Source organism: Microcaecilia unicolor, chromosome 10 (assembly GCF_901765095.1).
Source record: "Microcaecilia unicolor chromosome 10, aMicUni1.1, whole genome shotgun sequence".
Lineage (NCBI taxonomy): Eukaryota > Metazoa > Chordata > Amphibia > Gymnophiona > Siphonopidae > Microcaecilia > Microcaecilia unicolor.
The window spans coordinates 166,511,908-166,536,388 of record NC_044040.1 but is presented as its reverse complement, the minus strand read 5'-3'; the positions used below and the strand labels follow the sequence as shown (position 1 = coordinate 166,536,388).

At 42.1% G+C, this 24,481-nt stretch overlaps 1 protein-coding gene across 1 annotated transcript; it reads left to right on the top strand.

Annotated features, from left to right (window-relative positions):
* Window positions 1-1,630: 1,630 nt before the first annotated feature.
* Window positions 1,631-22,930, top strand: SCG2 (secretogranin II). The gene is made up of 2 exons (XM_030216301.1): window positions 1,631-1,693; window positions 20,586-22,930. Exon 2 carries the CDS (start codon window positions 20,600-20,602, stop codon window positions 22,484-22,486), a length of 1,887 nt encoding a protein of 628 aa, XP_030072161.1. The 5' UTR covers window positions 1,631-1,693; window positions 20,586-20,599; the 3' UTR covers window positions 22,487-22,930.
* The last annotated feature ends 1,551 nt before the right edge of the window (window positions 22,931-24,481 follow it).

The following is a 24,481-nucleotide window of genomic DNA, read 5'->3' as shown; positions in this document are numbered from 1 at the left end:
GTGGCATTACTTATGTACTTATGATTCCATGTGCCCCAATGAAAGGAGTGTTTAATTTTACTTCCGATCTTTATAACACCAGGCTTCCCAATGCAGGTTACAAAAACAGTTAAGATGAACCCATCAGTAAACAGGATATCCTTACTGAAATCTGGCCATGTATTACTGTATTGTATAGCACAGTGTAAAATATGAGCACCAAATACAGCCTTTATTAGTGCTGTTTCGACCAGCTACAATAATTTTTGAAACATTCTTAGTGACATTCAGTTTTAATTTTATGATATTTATATCTCTATATGGAAACCTTTCATATAAATTAAAAAGCTGTCAAGGTAAAAAAATAAAATAAAATCTTTTGTCCTCCACCTTTTAAGGCACTGCCTATCCAACTGGAACAGCTTTTGACTTTTTACAGATGGACCATGCATAGGCAGTCCATTATCTCTCTATATAAAACGCACCTCCAATGTTCTAATGAAGCCTCACTTACCCAACGTTCTAAAAGTGAAGGAGGTGAGATCGCTTTGTGTCTGCCCCGCCCATGCGTCAAACGTGATGACGTCGAGGGCGGAGCAATGACACTCAACCAATCGCATCGCTCCGCCCTCAACGTCATCAAGTTTGACGCGAGGGACGAACACACATCGAACACACACGTTGCTAGGGACTTTTGGAGGCTTCAAAACAAGTACGCAGCTTCCCCTCGCCACCCCCCCAAGGTCGCCTATTCAATTCTCCACCCCCCCCACAGCTCGACGCTTCCACTCTCCAAATGCCCGCGAGCGAGGTCGCTGCTTCCCCCATTCTCCCCCCAAAGGTCGCCTCTTTCAAACACAACCCCCCCCTGAGTTCGCAGCTTCCTCTCTCAAGCCCACCCCCCCCCTGAGGTTGCCGTTTCACATATCCACCCTCCCCCCTCAAAGATCGCCGCTAATCTTAACAACAAAAAAAAACAAAAACCAAACACAGACAGCCTTCAGCCATTGGCTGTCTGCGCTGCAGCCACTCATCTCTCACTGGCCCTGGAGCACAGGAACACAAACTTCAAAACAACTTCCTACGGAGACAGAAAGAGGTGAGAGGAGCAGCAGCACAGCACACAAATCAATGCATGAATGCTGCATGCACTGCCTGGGAGGCAGCACAGAAAAGACGGAGGGGGGCTTGGGGGAGGGACATCACTCAAACATTTTATGGAGAAATCCTCAATGCACATATTCTTACATCAACAACTCAACTACCCCAGACAGTCTCACACATAAACAGAGCCACATACACCCCAATCCCCCATACACTCCTATTCATTTGCCATAGGCACACCTCTTACCATTACCTTGCATTGCCAATGAATATTTTATACCCCCCTATATATATATTTAGTTAGAAGATTTTACAAGCTAAAAGGAATGTCTTAAAATATTTTCATCTCAGGAAGATAGGTGGCAGGCATGCATGTATAATAGAACGGGCTGACAGACATAGCACACCACACAGCACGCAGCTACCATTCTCTAACCCTCCTCGAACAGCTTGGTTTGTGAGTGAAGTGACGTCACTATGGCATAGCAGAGTCAGGTGATGGGCACTATAAGCAGAGGGAGCTGTCCTAGTGCTGAAAGCAGTCTATGAATCCGCGGCAGATAGAGCAAGAGGACCATGCTTTGTATCGTCTCGTCTTACTAAGTCACAGGTAAGAACGGATTCTTTCATGATGACATCGTATATGGAAGGTGATTTGCATGTTTATTGTTCTTCTTCAGAGATAAAATAAGGTTACAAAATTAGGCAAACTGAGAACACGGGGAAAAACAACCTGATGCATGTCAACTCAGAAAATGTAATTTTCTACATAGCTAATTGTAATAACAGTTCAGATAACATTTATGTCGGCTACACATGAGTAATTATGCTATTGCTGACCTTGTTACTTTATTTTTTGGATAACGTTTGTAATTGGCTAGAAAAGTTACTGCACAGTCTTATAGAGGTAAATTAAAGGCTATCTGTTGCTAGAGGGAAACACACAGATTCCTCTGTGGAACTCCTAAGCTGCCACTAGATTCCAGTGCGAGCCCAAGAGAAGATAAAGAGGTATATGTGAACGGCACTAAATCCACATCGGTTACCTTTGAGGCTACTAGGTTTCCTCGAGGAAAGAAAATCTACTCAGTGCTTCTCATGAAAAAAAAAATCTATTGCTCAGGCGCATACATCTCACTGAGATCAGTTCCATTTTTAAGGAGTGATTGCGAATATGCACTATGTTAAATACGATTGGTTCCTGACGGCACAAGGGATGATTTGCAGCAGGGTATAAAGTAAGTGAAAAGCCAAAGTGTGCAGGGAATAGGCGCCAACAGCCTTGGAAATAAACATGCAATTAGTTACACGAAAGCGATCTTCAAATATTTAATCTCTTTCTAAATCATGTTACATTTAAGAATTACATGGATTCTTCAGATTATTTAATATGAGGTAATTAGATCGCTTGGCTTTATTTTTTCAAGCGCACAACAAATATGCGCTTAGACAATCTAAATTTTAAAAGAAAAATCAGTATTTGAACATATTTTAATATCAGTTCTAGCCTGTGCTGTTGATAATAGTTTTCTAGTATATATCTTGCTGTCTTCTTCAAGCATCAAACAGAGTATGCTCAATGAACGCATGAACGCTTCCTTTAATCAGCTGCGCAGAATTCTGGCTGATCTAATCTTTCCCATTCCGCTTGCTTCGTGCTGCTGAAAGGTTTGGTGTTTTAGGTGTTACTCCCATGTAACTGATATGCCTAAGTATACAGGAGCTTATGCACCAGAAATTATAGCAGCAAATAGTTCAGTACTTCAGATTCTCAGCTAGTAAATAAAACAATTTTAAAGTTTTTTTTTTTTAAAGGTGACATAATTTAAATAAGCACACTGGGGAAATTATTTTGAAGTGAAAGTTGTAACAAAGATATGACCAGAGGAAATGTATTATAAATTACCTTAGACCTGCTGAAGGGGCCAGTGGGAGAATGTGCTCCTCTGGGTGTGTGTTTGTGGGCATTGGTACCAACATTCCCAAAGTGATTGGGGGTATCAAACACAATACACATTTACACTTCCTTGGACACAGAGAAGGAGCTTGATGTCTGTTAGGGGTGCTCAGCACCCCTAGCACCCACAGGGCGGTCTCCCTATTATTCCACCTTCCCCTCCATCCCCATCCCTTTGCACTCGTCCACTTTTTCTCCCTTTACATTATCAGCTAAGCCTTCCCCCTTCACCACATACTTCCTATTATCTTTCTGTGGGCCAGCTGTCTCTTCCACCACTGCCAGGGCAGACTTCATCCTCTTGTGCCAGTGAGAGGGTAGGCAGTTAGGGTAGGCAGTTAGATTCCTGCTGGTACAATGTTCATCCCTTCCTCACTGACATGGGATGCCTAATCTATCAGCAGAGGTTGAGTCCCCACCACACCCTGTTCACTCCAGGCCCACTGCCATAGGACAGCGATTGGCACACATCATTATCTTCTCTAAGACACAGAATCATATTCAGCACCATTTTTCCTAGGAGATAGGAAGGAATGAGAACATTTGGAGTGCACTCAGACAGATGGGCAAAGCCCTTATATATATATATATATATATATATATATATATATATATATATATATATATATATATATATATATATATATATATATATATATATATGTTTTTCTCCATTCAGATCAGATATCAGATCTGAAAAATGTTTACTTCCATTTTTAGGGCTGGGAATCTTCCATAGCTAGCTGGTGATAAATATTATCTGAAGGTAGTTGTGAAAGGAGTGCCCAATCCAGCTTATTTTCTAAAGAGATCACCGGCCATCTTCCGACACAAATTGGGAGATGGCCAGCCATCTCCTGAAGCCGGCCAAATCGGTATAATCGAAAGCCAATTTTGGCCGACTCCAACTGCTTTCCGTCGCAAGGATGGTCAAAGTTCCTGGGGGCTTGTCAGAAGGGTAGTGAAGGCGGGACAGGGGCATGCCTGGGCATGCTTAAGAGATGGGCACCCTCGGCCGATAATGGAAAAAAGAACTGGCGAGAATTTGGTCCACTTTATTTGGTCCCTTTTTTCTCAGGTCCAAGTCCCAAAACAGTGCCCAAACTGACCAGATGACCACCGGAGGGAATCAGGGATCACCTCCCCTGACTCCCCCAGTGGTCACTATCCCCCTCCCACCCTCAAAAAAACAACTTTAAAAACTTTTTTTGCCAGCCTCAAATGTCATACTCAGGTCCATCGCAGCAGTATACAGGTCCCTGGAGCAGTTTTAGTGGGTGCAGTGGACTTCAGGCAAGTGGACCCAGGCCCATCCCCCCTACCTGTTACACTTGTGGTGGAAAATGGGAGCCCTTCAAAACCCACCCGAAACCCACTGTACCCACATGTAGGTGCCCCCTTCACCCCTTAGGGCTATGGTAGTGGGGAGTGGGTTTTTTTTGGGGGGGGGGGGGTTGGGGGCTCAGCATCCAAGGTAAGGGAGCTATGCACCTGGGAGCTATTTTTATTTTTAATTTTTAGAAGTGCCCCCTAGGGTGACCGGTTGATGACCTGGCATGTCAGGGGGACCAGTGCACTACAAATGCTGGCTCCTCCCATGACCAAATGCCTTGGATTTGGCCGGGTTTGAGATGGCCAGTCTCAGTTTCCATTATGGGCGAAAACCGATAACGCCCATCTCAAACCTGGCCATCTCTGACATTTGGCCAGCCCCAACCGTATTATCAAAATGAAAGATGGACGCCCATCTCATTCGAAAATATGGTCAGCCCCACCCCTTTGTGGCGCCGTCCTCAGAGATGGGCGCCCTTAGAGATGGGCGTCCCCATTCAAAAATGCCCCTCAATGTCTCCTAGTTCAGGCTTTGATGGATTATAATTCTCATTCATTTTATCTAAATCAATTTTGGACTACATTATGCTTAAATTTATAATATAGTTGCAATTATCTAGTAGATGTGGTGGATATGAACCTCTGACTTCTTGAGTAGCTCATCTCAAATGCATTACAACAACTGGAAATTCACCTCAGCCTTGATGAAAACTTAAACAAAGACTGTACTCTAGCTGTGTTTGTGGATGTTGATTTAAAACTGTGAAGAGTAATGTTTTTTAGATTAAGGTGCTTCAAATTTGAAAATATTTTCAATCTAATCAATATTGAACTATTATTTTACATAATAACCTATTATTTTACATAATAATCCAAATAGATTATTGTAATATTAGAATATTGGATAGGGTACAAAAAAGGATACAAACTTTACAAAATACTTCAGCAAGATTGTTATAGGGCTAGTAAATACGATAGGGTGACCCCTTTGTTACAGTGCTTTAACTAGCTACCTAGCTACCTTTGTATCACTCCATGGTGCATCCGCACCTTGAGTATTGCCTTCAGTTCTGGTCACCGTATCTCAAAACAGATATATAGCAGAATTAGAAAAGGTTCAAAGAAGAGTGACCAACATGATAAAGGGGCTGGAACTCCTCTTGTATGAGGAAAGGCTAAAGAGGTTAGGGCTCTTTAGCTTGGAAAAGAGATGGATGAAGGGAGATATGATTGAGGTCTACAAAATCCTGAGTGGTGTAGAATGAGTAGAAGTAAATCGATTGTTTACTCATTCCAAAAGTACAAAAACTAGGGGACACTCAAGGAAGTTACATGGAAATACTTTTAAAACACATAGGAGGAAATATTTTTTCACTCAATGAATAGTTAAGCTCTGGAACTCTTTGCCAGAGGATGTGGAAACAGTGGTTAGTGTATCAGGGCTCAAAAAAGGTTTGGAGAAATTCCTGGAGGAAAAGTCCATAGTCTGCTGTTGAGACAGACATGGGAAGCAACTGCTTGCCCTGGGATTTGTAGTATGGAGTGTTGCCATGATTTGGGTTTCTGCCAAGTACTTGTGATCTGGCTTGGCCACTGTTTGAAAAACAGGATACTGAGCTAGATGGACCATTGGTCTGACCCAGTATGGCTACTCTTATGTTCTTATAAGTTGAAACAAGGGTCATATTTAAACTGTGCACCTGAGTTTATGAGATACTGCATGATTTAGAACCATTTTACATGATTCAGTTATGAATCTTCCCCAATGTGGCAAAACAATGCTTTTTAAAGATTGACTATTATAACATTGTTCCTCTCCTAAGGTGCTAAAATATAAAAAGATTTCTCAATGGTGTATTACTTTTTGTAATTCCTAGCTATAGCTAGCTTTTTTCTCTGTACTCAGTGTAGAACCATTACTGGAATTATTGCAGAACAGAAGAAATTGTATTGTCTTATATTTTAGATTTAGCTCATGCCTTTTTCTATAGCAGCTCAAGGCAAATTGCAATCAGATATAGTATGGATTTCCCTGTTCCTAGAGAGCTTATAATCTAATGGCTTGATAATCAGCAGGTAGGCATGGCTGCTTCTTGAATAAGTGCCACTGAGAGAGGGCATACCCAGATTTTTAGCAGCATTATCTAGATAAAACTTCTGATAATCATCTCTGACTTTCTTTGGAGTAGTTCCAGAGCAGTCCAGGGGAGAAGTGGTAGCTATTTGGGTACCGCTGATATTCATTGGCATATTTGGATAACTATCCAGCAGCCACTTTATAACCAGATATTCAGTGCAGTTAAGTACATAAGTGTGGCCATACTGGGACAGATTGAAGGTCCATCAAGCCCAGCATCCTGTTTCTAACAGTGGCCAATCCAGGTTACAGGTACCTGGCAAGATCCCAAAACAGTACAATACATTTTATGCTGCTTATGCTAGAAATAAGCAGTGGATTTTCCCCAAGTCCATTTTAATAATGGTTTATGGACTTTTCTTTTAGGAAGCTATCCAAACCTTTTTTAAACCCTGCTAAGTTAACTGCTTTTACTACATTCTCTGGTGACGGATTCCAGGGCTTAATTACATGTTGAGTGAAGAAATATTTTCTCCGATTCATTTCTGATTTACTAATTTGTAGCTTCACTGCGTGCCCCCTAGTCCCAGCACCCTTGCAAAGAGTAAACAAGTGATTTATGTCTACCCATTCCACTCCAATCATTAGTTTATTGACCTCTATCATATCTCCCCTCAGCTGTCTTTTCTCCAAGCTGAAGAACCCTAGCCGCTTTAGCCATGCCATTTAGGGGCTTGTTTACTAAAGTGTAGTAGGATTTTGCACTTAATGCACCTGAAGTGCCAAACTTAAGATGCAATAAGTACGAAGCCTCTTCAGTAAATGCAAGGAATGCACTCAGCATCTGCCCTGCATTTAGTATACTGGGCACACACCTACCTCATGAAACTATATTACATATCATGGCAGACAGTGAGGGTTACCTGTGCTACTTGCCAGTGCATGTAATATGGGCCCCAGCACTATATGTCTAAGAATAGATGAAACTGCAGTTGTGACTGCAGATATGGTGGTGGGTCAGCCCCATCCCAATCCCCCTGCCACTGCCTCTTCCATCTAATCCCCCCAAACATCTGATCTCTCTCAGCAGACCTCTTCTCCCAAACCTCATCAGAATCCCACCATTACCTGGGACTCACCTGGGAGCCAAGTGGCACTGGATAGGAGCAGTACCCCTTTGCTACTGTCCAGTCTGGCTCACAGTTTCAAAATGTCACTCATGGATCCCTAGTGGTAGTCTCATAGTATTACTGCTAGGGGTCATCCATCCATATAAGGATCAATGGCCTTTATATGGAAAGTTGACCCTAGCGGTAGCATCACAAGACTTCTGCTAGGGATAATCAACAACATTTGGAAACCCAGAGCTAGAGAGGGTGAGAGAGAAGAGAGAATGTTTCCTTCTTGTACCACTAGACAAAGGAACCCAGGTAAGTTTAAGGAGATGTCGGTGGGTGTTGGGGGGGGGGGGGGTCTGATGTTGGGAAGGGTCTTTTTTGGAGGAGTCTACAGGGAGAGTCAAATGTTCAGGGGGATAGGATAAGGGGTACTAGTGGGAGATCAAGAGGCTTGGCTTTATCTATTTTTGAACACTTGAAGCTGTGCTATCAGACTGCCAGTAGCATGGTAGCACTTAACTCCACCTATGGAGGTAGTGCTAAGTGCAGCTGTGCAATCAGCATTCATGACAGCTAGTGAGCAGTACCAATCCATGTTCTAGCTGCTACAGCTGGCCATTCTTCTGTTCTTCCCTTGTCGTTCCCATGACCCACCCCTACCCATGTTAAACAGCTAGCATGGGATTTTTTTTTAATTGTGCTGTTTGGTTTTAATGAACAGAGGCAATTAGGATGAGTCCATGCTAATGGCTATTGTGTAGTAACATCCAAGTTATCTGCTTAATGCAACTTAGTAAAAGTGTCTCTTAATGTTTGGAAAAGGTGGTTTTGAAACAGCTCATCGTATCCTTTTTGGATAAGACTTTTCTACTGCACCCCAGACAGGGTTTTTTTTGGTAAAACCCATAGTACTGAGACCCTTTTACCACGCTCTGTAACAAAATACGTACCTCACCCCGGCTTCCCTCATATTTAAGTTATTGTTCTTTTCAACTCTTTTTCAGATAATCTCTGTTCTACTAAATATTCTTATACTTTATGTGTTCCTCAAAGTTCTATCCTGGCTCTGACTTTATTCAATCATTTTATTTCTCCTCTGATTTCAGTCATTCAGTTTTCTGGATGCAGCTCATACTGCTATGCTGTTGATGACCAAATGCTCTACTCCTTTACCTCGAATTTGGTTGATCCCTCCTTTCTCAGCTCCTGTCTGAGCTTACAGCTGCCTAGCTTTCTAACCACAGACTTTCTCTTATGTCTCTAAATCTGAAACTATGCAGTTCCCTAATCTCTATTGTGTCATTCCTCCTCTCCCTACTCTTCAATGTCACATTATGAATTATAATGACAAATTATGTATTTTGGGAGTCTTTTTTGACCCCAAACTTACATTTTAACTGCACATCAATAAAGTCATTCAATCTTACTTCCTTGCAACAAATTTGCTCAGTTAAGTCCTACTTACTGGCTTCATGTGTCCATACCCTCCTTCTCTCTCTGTTTGCTAGATTACCCCTATCTGCATTAAAGCCCTCATTCAATCCATGGCCGTCAAACCTTTACACAATGCACACAAATTCAATCATGTAACTCCATTACTCAAAAAAGAACACTGGCTACCTGTTTCCTTTTGTATTAATTACAAATTACTCGTATTTTCTCACAAGGGCCTTCTACCTTCTGCTTCTGATTATGTTTCTAATTTTCTTATTCTTTATGTCCCCCCCCCCCCCCTTCTGGTACCTGCATGCCTCCCAACAAGCTCTCCTCCACCTTCCCTCTCCCTCCGCTATAAGGCTTGACATTACTCATGCCACAAATTACAAATTGGCGCGCATCCATTTTGGGTCTGAGACCTTACCACCAGCCATTGACTTAATGGTAAGGTCTCACACGTTAACCGGGCAGTAATGACCTACGTGCGCCAAATGCCACTTGGTGCGCATAGCAGATGCACACCAGAAAATAAAAATGATTTTTCGGACGCGCGTATCAGACGAGCGCCAAAAATGAAATTACTGCAAGAGCCACCCAGTAGCCAGGTGGTAACTCCAAATTGGCACACGTTGGGCACGTATATTCGCTTACGTGGCTTAGTAAAAGGGCTCCTGTATGCCCTATCCAGTCTGTCCTTCCATACTAACTACTAAGCTCTATATTCCCTTCATCTTCCTCAGAGATCTGTATGCTTGCACCTCAGTTTCTTCTTCATCTTCACTGCCTCCACTGTAAGGCTGTTCCATGCATCCACCATCCTTTCCACAAAGAAATATTTCCTCTGGATTACTCCTCAGTTTAATTTCTTTCATCTTCATTCTATGACCCTTTTTCCTAGACCTTCCTTTTTTATCAAAAGGAGACTTTTAAATGTCTATCACATCTCCCCTATCCTGTCTTTCTTCCAAACTTCTACATATTTAGATTTTAAGTCCAGCCCCATATGGTTTATGACAAAGACCACTGATCATTTTAGTAGTCACCCTCTGGACTGATTCCATTTGGTTTATAGCTTTTTGAAAGTGTGATCTCCAGAATTGCACATAGTTCCCCAAATGAGGTCTTATGTGGAGGCAGTATCACCTCCTTGTTCCTGCTGATCAGTCCTCTCTGTATGCATCCAAGCATCCAATCACCTTTTCTACCTGTTTAGCCTCCATGACCTAAAAAGGCTAGAGGCCTAATTCAAATCTTTGACATAATATGCAATCTCTGCATTAAGAAGAGTTATGGATCAGAACAGGCTGGATTGGTCCATTAGATTGACCAGATGTGGTTTTTAAACTCTCTACTTCTTCAGCATATATGCCATGGGAAAAAATGTTTACATGAGACCCAGTGTCACTGGATTTATTGAGCTCCAATGAACGGAAAAATCTTCTTACTGAAATACTAAGATAAATGTTATTCCTATTTGTTTCTAGGTAACTTAGTTTATGTTCCACAATGGTATAATCTTAGGACTTAGTATTCAAAAAAATGCTGAGCTCCTGAATTTATGCTCTTAATTTAGAGCCCCTTTTATCAAGTGGCAGTAAAAGGGGACCTGCGGTGGCATTGGCTTGTGGGTTTGCCATGCGCTGAGACCCCCTTTTACCACTGCCCAGTAAAAGGGAATTTCCAGGCAGGGGACAGAAATGGCCATGTGAAAAGTAAATCACTTGCCATGCAGCTGTTTTCTGGTGGTGTCCTTACTGCCTCCTATTTAGGAGCCAGTAAGGGCTCCTGCTGTAGCCCAGCAGTAACTGGGCAACACATGGCACTGCCCAATTACTGCCAGGCACACCCCTGCCACTCACGTAAAAAAATATATATGTGGGCAGGAAATGGCATATGATGGGGGCCAGAACTATCACCAGGTGCCCCTGGGAGTCCAGTATTAGAGTTGGATTACCGCACACCATTGCCATGGTAGACCTACCGCATCATTGTAAAAGGGTCCCGTGGAGGGGCATAATCGAACGGGGCGCCCAAGTTTTCCTGGGGGCATCCCCGCAGGACAGCCCCGTGAAGGGGCGGGGAACCGCTATTATCGAAACAAGATGGGCGTCCATCTTTCATTTCGATAATATGGTCGGGGACACCCAAATCTCAACATTTAGGTCGACCTTAGAGATGGTCATCCTTAGGTCGATCTTAGAGATGGCCGTCCCCGGTTTTCAGTGATAATGGAAACCGAGGACGCCCATCTCAAAAACGACCAAATCCAAGCCATTTGGTCATGGGAGGAGCCAGCATTCATAGTGCACTGGTCCCCCTGATATGCCAGGACACCAACTGGGCACCCTAGGGGGCACTGCAGTGGACTTCACAAATTGCTCCCAGCTGCATAGCTCCCTTACCTTGGGTGCTGAGCCCCCCAACCCCCCCCCCCAAACCCCACTCCCCACAACTGTACACCCTGTACACCACTACCATAGCCCTAAGAGGTGAAGGGGACCCCTACATGTGGGTACAGTGGGTTCGGGTGGGTTTTGAAGGGCTCACATTTACAGCACAAGTGTAACAGGTTGGGGGATGGGCCTGGGTCCGCCTGCCTGAAGTGCACTGCACCCACTAAACCTGCTCCAGGGACCTGCATACTGCTATCATGGAGCTGGGTATGACATTTGTGGCTGGCATAGAGGCTGTCAAAAAATGTTAAAAATTTTTTTTGGGTGGGAGGGGGTTGGTGACCACTGGGGGAGTAAGGGGAGGTCATCCCCGATTCCCTCCGGTGGTCATCTGGTCAGTTCGGGCACCTTTTCGAGGCTTGGTTATGAAACAAAATGGACCAGGTAAAGTCGACCAAATGCTCATCAGGGACGCCCTTCTTTTTTCCATTATCGGCTGAGGACGCCCATCTCCTAAGCACGCCCCAGTCCCGCCTTCGCTATACTGCCGACATGCCCCCGTGAACTTTGGTCATTCCCGCAATGGAAAGCAGTTGAGTGCGCCCAAAATTGGCTTTCGATTATGCCGATTTGGGTGACCTTGCGAGAAGGACGCCCATCTACCGATTTGTGTCGGAAGATGGGCGCTCTTCTCTTTTGAAAGTTCACCTGTTAGTATCCTAAATTTGGCCCAATTGTCAACTGACTTTGAGTCTAATTTTTCAGCTGAAAATTCATCATAATCTAGGAGCTTAAAAATTATGTTTATAGGGGTCAATATTCAAATCAATTTAATCAGGCAAGAGATTCTTCTGCCCAGTTAAATCACTTGTGTCTACCTATCCACTAATATTCAGCAGTGCTTAACTAGACAGCAGCGGTTTTCAGACCACTAACTGGTAAAGTAAGTGGATAAAGTTAGGATAGCATAAAGGCTATCACAACATTATCTGCCAAGTTAACCGCACACCAGTCTAAATATCGGCCGGTATGTGGTTAACTTCTGGCTGGTCACTGTAACTGGATATTCAGTTCCGGAGTCCAGACATAGCTTGGCATTGAACATAAGAACGTAAGAATAGCCATACTGGGTCAGACCAATGGTCCATCTAGCCCAATATCCTGTTTCCAAAAGTGGCCAATTCAGGTCACAAGTACCTGACAAAATCCCAAATAGGAGCAAGGTTCATGCTACTGATCCCAGGAACATGCAGTGGCTTTCCCCATGCCTATCTGCACTCAGTTCAGCCCACAGCTGTCAGTGGCTTAAAAACTTCTGACCACTGTGGGCGAAATATTACCCTCATAATTTTTGCCTGCCATTCATTTGTCTAAATTTATGAGCCTAATTTATGAGTCTAGTGCTGATCTCCAAACTTATTTCCCCAAGTTGCCACCCACGCTCTTAATTTAGGATTTTAGTGAAATTTTAAGTATAAATTTAGGTACTCAACTCTAGTAAATTTTCAAAGAGGCCAATTTAAGGAAGTCTTTTACTAAAGGTTAGCTTGAGTTGTCTGCAGCAGGACCCATAGGAATAAAATGGGCATTGTTGCAGATAACTCAAGCTAATCTTTAATAAAAGATCCCCCTAAGATCATAACTTTCAAAGTTAAGAGCATAAATCCTTTGCATATCAGGTCCTTAGACTTAACAGAGTTGCATGAGTCTCATTTAGTGTGGAAACTATTGGTTCACTGTTTAATTGAAACAGGCTGAATTTTGTTAGGTTTTTGATTAACATGTCTTCTGATTACTTTTAGTTGTCATGTCTGATTGATTTACTCTCTTTCTTCAAGCATTGAACACATCAATTAAGATTGACTTGCTGTATTTGCTCCTTGTCAGTTGATGTGAGCTTTTAAAATGATGACAGTATAAAAGCATATATGTATTTCAACAATAAACAGATTCCAGACTAAGGTCGTCTTTTACTAAGGCGCGCTCACGTTTTTAGCGTGCGCTACAATTGTGGGCTCGATAATGATAGAGATGCCCATAGGAATGCATTGCCAGCTGATTTTCAAAAGAGATCGCCGCCCATCTTCCGACACAAATTGGGAGATGGGTGGTAATCTCCTGAATCCGCCCAAATCGGCATAATCGAAAGCTGATTTTGGGCGGCTTCAACTGCGTTCCGTCGCGGGGCCGGCGAAAGTTGAAAGGGGGCATGTCGGCATGGTAGCAAAGGCGGGATGGGGGTGTGTGTTGAGATGGCCGGCTTCACCCGATAATGGAAAAAAGAAAGCTGGCTGTCAGGAGAATTTGGTCCGTTTTATTTGGACCCTTTTTTTTTAGGTCCAAGTACTACTACTACTACTACTACTTAACATTTCTAGAGCACTACTAGGGTTACGCAGCACTGTACAGTTTAACAAAGAAGGACAGTCCCTGCTCAAAGGAGCTTACAATCTAAAGGACGAAATGTCAAGTTGGGGCAGTCTAGATTTCCTGAATAGAGGTATAGTGGTTAGGTGCCGAAGGCGACATTGAAGAGGTGGGCTTTGAGCAAGGATTTGAAGATGGGCATGGAGGGGGCCTGGCGTATGGGCTTAGGGAGTTTATTCCAAGCATGGGGTGAGGTGAGGCAGAAAGGGCGGAGCCTGGAGTTGGCGGTGGTGGAGAAGGGTACTGAAAGGAGTGATTTGTCTTGAGAGTGGAGGTTACGGATAGGAACGTAAGGAGAGATGAGGGTGGAGAGGTGAGGAGGGGCTGCAGATTGAGTGCATTTGTAGGTTAGTAGGAGAAGCTTGAACTGTAAGCGGTACCTGATCGGAAGCCAGTGAAGTGACTTGAGGAGAGGGGTGATATGAGTATATCAGTCCAGGCGGAAGATAAGACGTGCAGCAGAGTTCTGAATGGATTGAAGGGGGGATAGATGGCTAAGTGGGAGGCCAGTGAGGAGTAGGTTGAAGTAGTCAAGGTGAGAGGTAATGAGAGAGTGGATGAGAGTTCGGGTGGTGTGTTCAGAGAGGAAAGGGCGAATTTTGCTGATGTTATAGAGGAAGAAGTGACTGGTCTTGGCTATCTGCTGGATATGTGCAGAGAAGGAGAGGGAGGAGTCGAAGATGACTCCGAGGTTGCGGGCAGATGAGACGGGGAGGATGAGGATGTTATCAACTGAGATAGAGAGTGGAGGGAGAGGAGAAGTGGGTTTGGGTGGGAAGACAATAAGCTCGGTCTTGGCCATGTTCAGGCAGCAATGTCGGATAAGCAGGCTGATACTTTGTCCTGGGTTTCCGCAGTGATGTCTGGTGTGGAGAGATAAAGCTGGGTGTCATCAGCATAAAGATGATATTGGAAACCATGGGATGAGATCAGAGAGCCCAGGGAAGAGGTGTAGATTGAAAAAAGAAGGGGTCCAAGGACAGATCCCTGAGGAACTCCAACGGAGAGCAGGAGGGGCTGGAGGAAGAACCATGAGAATGTACTCTGAAGGTACGGTGGGAGAGATAAGAGGAGAACCAGGAGAGGACAGAGCCCTGGAACCCAAATGAGGACAGTGTGGCAAGAAGTATATTGTGATTGACAGTGTCAAAAGCGGCAGATAGGTTGAGGAGGATGAGGATGGAGTAGTGACCTTTGGATCTGGCAAGGAAGAGGTAATTGCAGACTTTAGATAGCGCCATTTCTGTCGAGTGTAAGAGGTGAAAGCCGGATTGAAGCGGATCGAGGATGGCATGAGAGGAGAGAAAATCAAGGCAACGGCTGTGAACGGTGCCGTTCAAGTATCTTGGAGAGGAAGGGTAGGAGGGAAATGGGGCGGTAGTTGGAGGGACAGGTAGGGTCAAGTGAAGGTTTTTTGAGGAGTGGTGTGACTACAGCATGCTTGAAGGTGTCAGGGACAGTTGCAGTGGAGAGAGAGAGGTTGAGGATATGACAGTTGGAGTGGGGTGACAGTAGGAGAGATGGCGTTAAATAAGTTGGTGGGGATGGGGTCAGAGGAACAGGTGGTGCATTTCGAGGAGGAAAGAAGATGGGCGGTTTCCTCTTTGGTGATATCAGGAAACGAGGAGAAGGAGGCCTGGGTTGGTTGGTTGAGGGTTATAGGGTGAAGAGGAGGTGATGGTTTGGTGGTGAATTCGAGGTTGATTTTCAAGTCCCAAAAAAGTGCCCCAACTGAGCAGATGACCACCGGAGGGAAGTGGGGATCACCTCCCCTTACTCCCCCAGTGGTCACCACCCCCCTCCCACACACACACAAAAAAAATCAGACATTTTTTGCCAGCCTGTATGCCAGCCTCAAATATCATACCCAGTTCCCTGACAGCACTATGCAGGTCCCTGGAGCAGTTTCTAGTGTTCTGCAGTGCACTTTAGGCAGGTGGACCCAGGCCCATCCCCCCCTACCTGTTACACTTGTGCTGGTAAATGGGAGCCCTCCAAAACCCACTGTACCAACATGTAGGTGCCCCCTTCACCCCTTAGGGCTATGGTAATAGTGTAGAGTTGTGGGCAGTGGGTTTGGGGGGGATTTGGGGGACTCAGCACACAAGGGAAAGGTGCTATGCATCTGGAAGTTATTTTTGTTTTTTTTATTAATTTTTTTAAGTGCCTCCTAGGGTGCCCGGTTGGTGTCCTGGCATGTCAGGGGGGCCAGTGCACTAGAAATGCTGGCTTCTCTCACGCCCAAATGCCTTACATTTTGCCAGATTTGAGATGGCCGGCTCCAGTTTCCATTATGGCTGAAAATTGGAGTCGGACATCTCATCTAACCCCGGCGAGCGATTTGGCCGCGCCAAGCGTATTTCGAAAATATGCTTGGCTCCGCCCTTTCACGGAGCCGGCCCCGAAGATGGCCGGCGCCGTTCGATTATGCCCCTCTTGGCGTTTCTAACGTTTAGCACACTCACAATTTTAGCACGTGCTAAAAATGTGAGCGCGCCTTAGTAAAAGACCCTCTAAATTTCTAAAAAAATATTGCATGGGAACTGACCGGTTAATATTCAGCTCATCGTGGTCAGTATTTGCCCTGGATATTCAATACTAGACTATGACCTGGAGTTTTCCTGGATTCAGGCAGAGACATCAGGGTGCCACAGATGTATTTGGGGAAGGCGACTTGCCTAACAGATGCCCCCACCAGAGCCAGCTTGCAAAAAAGAAATGCTACATATATATCTAATAAATGAAATATTTTCTTTTTAGCATAAAAGAATAAGTTAATGGAATTAATAAACTTATATAGTATAAAGGCAAAACTTAGCTACTCTGGCAAAGAGTTCCAGAAAAGAGGCCCGGCGACTGAGAATTCTATGCACAATTCTATACCTGTGCGTATATTTAAAAGCATTTAATGTGCAGATAGGTGTTCACATGGACGAAGTCTGGGTATAGCTCACAGTTATGTATATGATATATAAAGGGGCGAACAACAGAACTGGCTCTGGTGGGGGCAAATCCAATATATATGTGGCGTCCTGATGCCTCTGCCTAAGTAGAAAGAGTATTGAAGGATAGATTCCCTTTCCATTCCCCCAGGAACTGCTACAAAATGTCAGTGAATTCAACTGTCAAAACTCTCACTGCTTTTCCTCATCACTAAAGGGTCCTTTTACTAAACCACAAAGGCACCTAAGTGTGCCCAATGTGCGTCAATTTAGGGTTACCGCCCAGCTACCGCGTGGCCTGTGAAGTAATTTCATTTTTGACGCGCATCTGCTACACGCGCCAGAAAATATATTTTATTTTCTGGCGCGCAGTGAAAATTGGGCGGTAACTCTGACTTGACGTTTGAGGCAATTGCTGCACGGTTAACGTGAGAGATTTTACCACTAAGTCAATGGCTGGCAGTAAGGTCTCAGACCCAAAATGGATGCATGTCAATTTTTATTTTGCTGCACGTCCATTTTTGGCAAAATTTTTAAAAAGGCCATTTTTACAGGTGCGCTGAAAAATGGATATGCGTGCATCCACAACACATGCCTATACTACCGCAGCTCATTTTCAGCGCACCTTAGTAAAAGGACCCCTAAGCTCTGTCTTCTTTGACAGCCTCTCACAACTACCTCAAAACCTCTCATACCTCTGTCATCTGTGATCTATTCACACTAACAAAGATCACAGAACTAACTCTCAAAATCCTTCACCCCTCTGTCTTCTGTGATCTGCTCACTCTGCCAGACATCACACAACTCTCCCTTCACTGAGCCAAGGAAACACCCACTGATATTTCCTTCCTCAGAAAACTCTTCCTCCTTCACAGCCTTAGTTGCTATGTAGAAGACAAATTGATATGATTACTGACAGCATGCACTGTCTCACAAACTTGACATCATCAGGTCCTGACAGGAAAATAACACAGATGAAAATACCAGGTTCACTAACACACAAACTACATGCCATCAAACCCAATTTATATATGGGTTACACATATCAGTCATCAGCTATGGACATTTGTGACCTGCTAACTCTAAAGCAATATTTGCATCTCATTCATGATAACACATAGTATGTTCCTGCTTTGAAAACTTCTTCCAATCAGGAAATAGTTTAGCAAAAGGATATTGGCAAAGGAATAAACAAATCAATGTAGTTCCACAAATGTATTACGCATGTTATATGATATCAGAATAGTTGAACAGGAGAGAGGGAGTCCAAAACACAGGAAACCAAGCCAAGTGAAAAAAGACCTCCAAGAATGAGCTGGCATCTAAAGTTTATTAAAGGGCCTGATACCGGCCATGTTTCGGCAGAGCAGCTGCGTCAGGAGTCATCAGTGTTAGTGTTACAATCATGATGTAATCCTTTGTTCTTTCAAAGATCAGTAAGTATTACCAACACATACAATGGTTAAAACAATGTAGTTAATTTATACAGCCAGAAAACGCTGCCAAGACTGTCACACAATGACCTGTGTTGGGTCTTTTAATAAACTTTAGATGCCAACCCATTCTTGGAGGCTCATCGGGCTTTTTTCACTTGATAGGATATAAGAATGGCAGGGATCTTATTAAACTACCTATATTTTAAATTTTCACATTTAGGTGCAAAGTTATCAATGTGGGCTACTGTTAAGACATGTTATTTTACCACTAACTTGTGTTGTTTCAGCACAGGTTCCATTTTGTGCAATATAACCTAGGGCAACTTTTACTAAAGCTTGGTGTGGCTATGCGTCACCTGGCCAATAGGTGCAGCATTTAATGTGTGCTAATGTCTCTTAGTGCATGCTAAGCTTTAGTAAAAGGGCCACCTAGTTACTAATAATTGGGGTTAGCAGTAACAGTAGTCCATGTTAACTTTCCCCCTGAATTAGCTAAATAAGAGAATCTTCCAAGGAAATCGTAATTCATCATTAGATTCAGTCAAATTCTTTCTGTCTAAGTATTCATTTTCACATTGTTTATTGGACCCTTGCCCCAGTTATCTACTGGTCAGCACCAGATTTAATCATTCATTATCTTATATTATTTCTCTCTTCTATTAGGGTGGTAGACTTTGGTCCTGGGGAACTGAGGAATTTAGTTCAATTCCCACTTCAGGCACAGGCAGCTCCTTGTGACTCTGGGCAAGTCACTTAACTCTCCATTGCCCCATGTAAGCCGCATTGAGCCTGCCATGAGTGGGAAAGTGCGGGGTACAAATGTAACAAAAAAAAAATCTCAAGGTTAATTCCCTAAAGAAAATGACAGAATAATTCTTACTCCTATTCTGAAGAACACCTTGTCCCTCTAGGAGTGAAGTATCCAGTTATAGGCCAGTGACATCTATATCTTTGTTAGTAAAGGTGATGGAAGGATTGGTGTCATCTTGATTTATGGAATAACTTCATTCATATTCTGTTCTGCATAGCTCTCAATCTCGGTTCAGACTTGGATATAGTACAGAGACTGTCTTAACCACCTTGATAGCCAATTTTAGGAAAGAACTGAACTTAGGTAGGAAATTTTTAATTCTACAGTTTGATATGTCTAGTGCTTTTGATACAGTTGACCATTGTATTTTACTAAGTTTGATGGATTATTTTGGCGCCTATGGTGTAGTCTTATAATGGTTCAATGGTTTTCTAAAATCTAGGCAATATCAAGTAAAACAGACTGGTCTTATGTCTTCACTTTGGTCCTCTGTTTGTGGTGTTATCCAGGGTTCCCCTCTTTCCCCCATTCTGTTCAAGTTAATGGTGGCTCCACTAGGTAGTTTACTGAAATCCAGAGGTTTTAATACCTTTATATATGCCAATGATGTTACTTTTTACATCTCATTTGTACACAATATAGTTGAAATCTTGCCTACTATCAGTTTAGATCTGATGGAATCCTGAGCTGCTGATTTCAAATTAAAACTAAACCAAGACAAAACCAAGTTTCTAATCCTGACTAATCCCTATCACCCTATGGCTATTAGGAACTTCACTATAGATAATATGACTTACGTGTTAGTTGCCATTATGAAAATCTGTTGACCAGTATCTGTCATTTTAATCTCACTTGTCTAAGGTGATATCCAGTGTCTTTAATACATTGTGAAGGCTGAAGCGATTGATACCTTTCTTTCCGTATTCAATATTCTGTTCTTTGGTCTAAAAACTAATACTCTCTAAGTTTGACTATTGCAATGCCATTTACTCAGGTTTAAAGTACTCTTTCGTCAAGAAACTTCAATCAGTGCAGAACACCATTGCCCATCTTGTTTATAGAGTTCGTTGTTATACCAAGGCAACTCCTTTCCTGGTTAAATTACATTAGGCTCCATTAAATTCTCGGATTACCTTTATACATAAATAAATAATCTGAATTTGAAATCAGGAATATATGCATTATATTTCATATGAAAATATCATTATTTATAAATAAAGGTAGAATTCAATTTTACTTGTGTGTTATATTTATTAGACACTAGCTCTGACTTATAAGGTAAGTGAAAAAAGAACAGCTTTTTTTCAATTATAAGAGATTGAATATTTACAGATAACTATTCACTAATTCTACCCTTATAAAATTATGGACCACTGAAAGGTTGTGAAAAGATTAACTGGAAGGGCCTAGAATCCATTTAGAAATCTTATTGGGCATTCAGTGTATTCCAATAGTTAGAGCATGAAGAATTTATTTTTCTGTCAACTATGACACTTTGTTCATTGTGTCCATTATTCATACTTTATTGCTTAAGTCTGAATATGTTAATCTCTTTTCTTTTTTTTTTTAAAGGAGAAATTGCAACTATGGCATGCGCTACCACTCGCTGGCTTGGAACAACTTTGTCTTTCACACCTGTGTTTCTCCTTATCTGCTGTGTTGATGCAGCATCATTTCAGTACTACCAGCTACCACAGAAAGACTTGGACTATAGGCTAAAAAACATGCAGAGGTTTCCAAGTCCAGAGATGGTTAAAGCACTGGAATATATAGAGAATCTTAGACAGCAGTCTAACAAAGGAGAAAGTATTCCAGACTATAATTCATACCAAGCTGCCCCATTTCTTCTGCAGAAAGGAAACAATGATCGGAACCATTTTTCGGAAAATCTAAAAGGTCCTTTGAATGATGATGAATCACAGTGGGTAAGGATAATGCTAGAAGCTTTGATGCAAGCAGACAGAGAGGCAAAGCCATCCTCTAAAGCGAATAATAAACTATATTCTTTGACTTCAGACAAAAACTTGCCAGCTGAACTGAGTGATGATTATGAAACAAATAACTTACCTGAGAGAAAACACAAGAATCTGAAGATGCCTTTTGGATACTATGAAGAGAGTTCTAGAGACAGTCCTTTCAAGCGTACCAATGAAATAGTAGAAGAGCAATATACTCCCCAAAGTCTTGCTACTTTAGAGTCAGTGTTTCAGGAACTAGCAAAACTGACTGGACCAACTAACCATAAAAGGGAAGAGCATGAGGAAGACCAGAAGTTTTATAAGGATGATGAAGATGGCACATATAAAGTTAATAACATTGCATATGAAGATGTTGTTGGAGGAGAGGACTGGAATCCTATAGAAGAAAAAGTAGAAACTGAAACCCAAGAAGAGATTAAAGACAGCAAGGAAGAAATTGAAAAAAATGAAGAAGAGATTGATGATGATATGAAGCGATCAGATGGGCTTGAATTTCAAGATGATGCAAGAAAAGAACATAAAGAACAACAACCAGAAAACCTTTCCAGATTAATGAACTATTACTTGAAAATGTTGAGGCTGGTGAATAAGTTTGAAAACAGTAGACCACGGAGTGGACAAACTGAAGAGAAAAGAGCAACAAAAGTTTTAGAAAGAGAAATTGATCCTCGGGCAGTATATCAACTGATAGATATCTCAAGAAAATTACAAATCCCTCCTGAGGATTTGATTGATATGCTTAGGGCTGGAGATAATAAGAAACAAGAGGAAAAGTTAGAGACTGATCAGGAGGAGCCTGAGCTCCCAGAAGATCTGGATGAAATCTCAAATCCTGCTTTGGATCAAATGAATTCGCTGAAAAATACAGTGAATTCAAAAAATGGTTACTTAAAGGAATCATCAAATCCCATCTTGGCAAATCTACCTGAAGACCTCACAATTGAAGATGTTGTAAACCTTTTGGGAACAGAGAATTTACAAAACCAGAAACCAGCTTACAGTTTAAGTCAATTCAATCAAGAAAATGGTATGCCAAGATCATCTTTTACACATAGAAGACCAAAAGGATATAAATATGCCAAAGCTCCATGGATCAACAATTTAGACAGAAGACAGGTAGAACATGAAGCAATGAATGACAAAGATGAAGAACTGGCAGACTACTTAGCAAAGATGTTGTCTGAATACCCAGAAGTAAAGGCTCCAAACCAAATAAAACGTATGCCAATGTTTGTTCCTGCTGAAGATGAACTACAAGAAGATGAACAATATGATCGGGCTTTTAAAGAGTATTTAACTCATGAGGGGTCACAAGAGGTTGATAAACTGGACCCAGTCAACAAAAGGTTTTCTAAAATGAAGGAAAATGATGACACACAAAATAAAGAGTACCTGGATGAAGATATGTTAATGAAGGTCCTGGAGTACCTTAACCAAGAAAAAGTAGGCAAAGGGAGAGATCACAATGTCAATCGAGCAATGGAAACTATGTAAATGGCTGCTACTGATCCCTTCTATGTAGTGTTTCTCTTCAGTGTATTGACCCTTACCACACCTTAGGTATGATTTCAACAAAAAAAAGTAAATTGGCCCTTGCATTGAAATGTCTGCTTAATTTATTTTTCAGCTATTTATGTTGTTTATAGATGTGTATTTGTTATCAATCCTGAGTAATGTAACAAACTATTTCAATTGTTTTAAGAAACTAATTTATCAAAACATTATTAGATTACAAAAAAATACATTTCCATTACATTGTTCACAAAAGAACATGAGTGGACTGTGGCAGATGAATTTCATCCTTAAAGCTTTGCTCAAAGGGTCTTTGAAATTAATTGAATTATTTTGTTACTGCCTGTAGTGTTTTGTGGAGTACTGAAGAAGTAAAATAAAGCATTATATTAATATATATAGTTTTATTTATACTACTTTTTTCTACTGTCTGCTCTTAATGTTCATCAAATAAATATTATTTCTGGATTTCAGGCTGTTTCTTTGCAGTTGTTAGCTAATCATATTTTATTGCCTTCTTTAATCCAATAACATAAATAGATATCATAATCTGGTAGGCTTGTCTCTGATGATGCTGCATCCTGCAATGACCATTACTAGGCCAGTTTCCTGAAGTGTTACGCATGTTGCCATTTTAAAAGCAGATTTTATGGTCTCGTATGGCATCACCACAATCTAAATTCAGTCAGAGAAGCCTTCAGGCATGCCAATCAACTTAGTTTGCAACAATATACATCACCCCCCCCCCCCCAAAAAAAAAATCTCCTGTTCTTTAAGGTCACTCCAGATCTATGAGTTTCATTTGCACATGAACAAAACTAATATGCATGAATTGCAATATTCAGGCAATACTTGTATCTATTTACCAGTAGCGATTGTAGGAGTCTAAGGGGCCCTTTTACTAAAGCTTAATGCATGCTAATGGACATTAGTGTGTGCTATGTGCCACGTGGCCAATAGATATAAAATAGGACATGCAGCATTTAGTGCACATTAATTCTGTTAGGGGTCCTTTTACTAAGCTGCGTTAAAAGGGGACCTGTGCTAGCATCTGTGTGTTTTTGATGTGTGCTGAGGCCCCCTTTTACCATAATGGGTATAAGGCTGTCCTTTTTGCTGGAAAAGAAATGGCCATGTGGAAGTGAGCCACTTGCTGTGAGGCCATTTTGGAGGGAGGAGCACTTACTGCCACCCATTAAGGGCTCCCGCACTAACCTGGCACTACAAAAATAGAAATATTTTTGTAGCACCGGAAATGGCACATGCTCGAGGTGGGAACTACTGCTGGGCTCCTTCGATATCCCAGCAGTAATTCCAGATTGGTGCGTGGCAAACCTGTTGCAGCGCACCAACCCTTTAGTAAAAGGGCCCCTGAGTGCACTAAGCTTCAGTAAAAGGGCTCCTAAGTGACAACAGAAGTGCAAACATAACTATTTTAAAACTTTCATGTGACTTGGAGATCCTTTCACTAAACTGTGCTAGAATCTGGGCTTAGCATGTTTTAACATGGGACTTTCCTGCACGCTAAACCCAGATTCATTGTGGCAGGTTTTTAGGCTTTCTTTTTTTTTTTCATTTAATTTTTGCCGGTCACATGCTAATTAGCACAAGGGACCTGCAAAACATTAATGTGGGATCACTTACTGTCTCCTATTTAGAAAGTTCTAAGTGCTACCATGTTAACTCTGCATTATCTGATTAGCGCATGCTAATCAGAACACACTAGCTGAATAACACAAGAATGCCCACTCTCCATCTATAACATGACCCCTGTAAAGAAATTAAAAAAAATAGCCCATGCTTAGCACACAGAAAAGAGGGAAATACCACAAAATGTTTTCATGCATTTTATGGTAATCATTTTTTCACACACTAAGCATGCATTAGTAAAAGGGCTCCTTGATTTGTCAGCCTATAGTTATGGAATCATGAACAGAAAAGAAAGTGACAGGTGAGTCAAAGCCCAGTAAACACTAC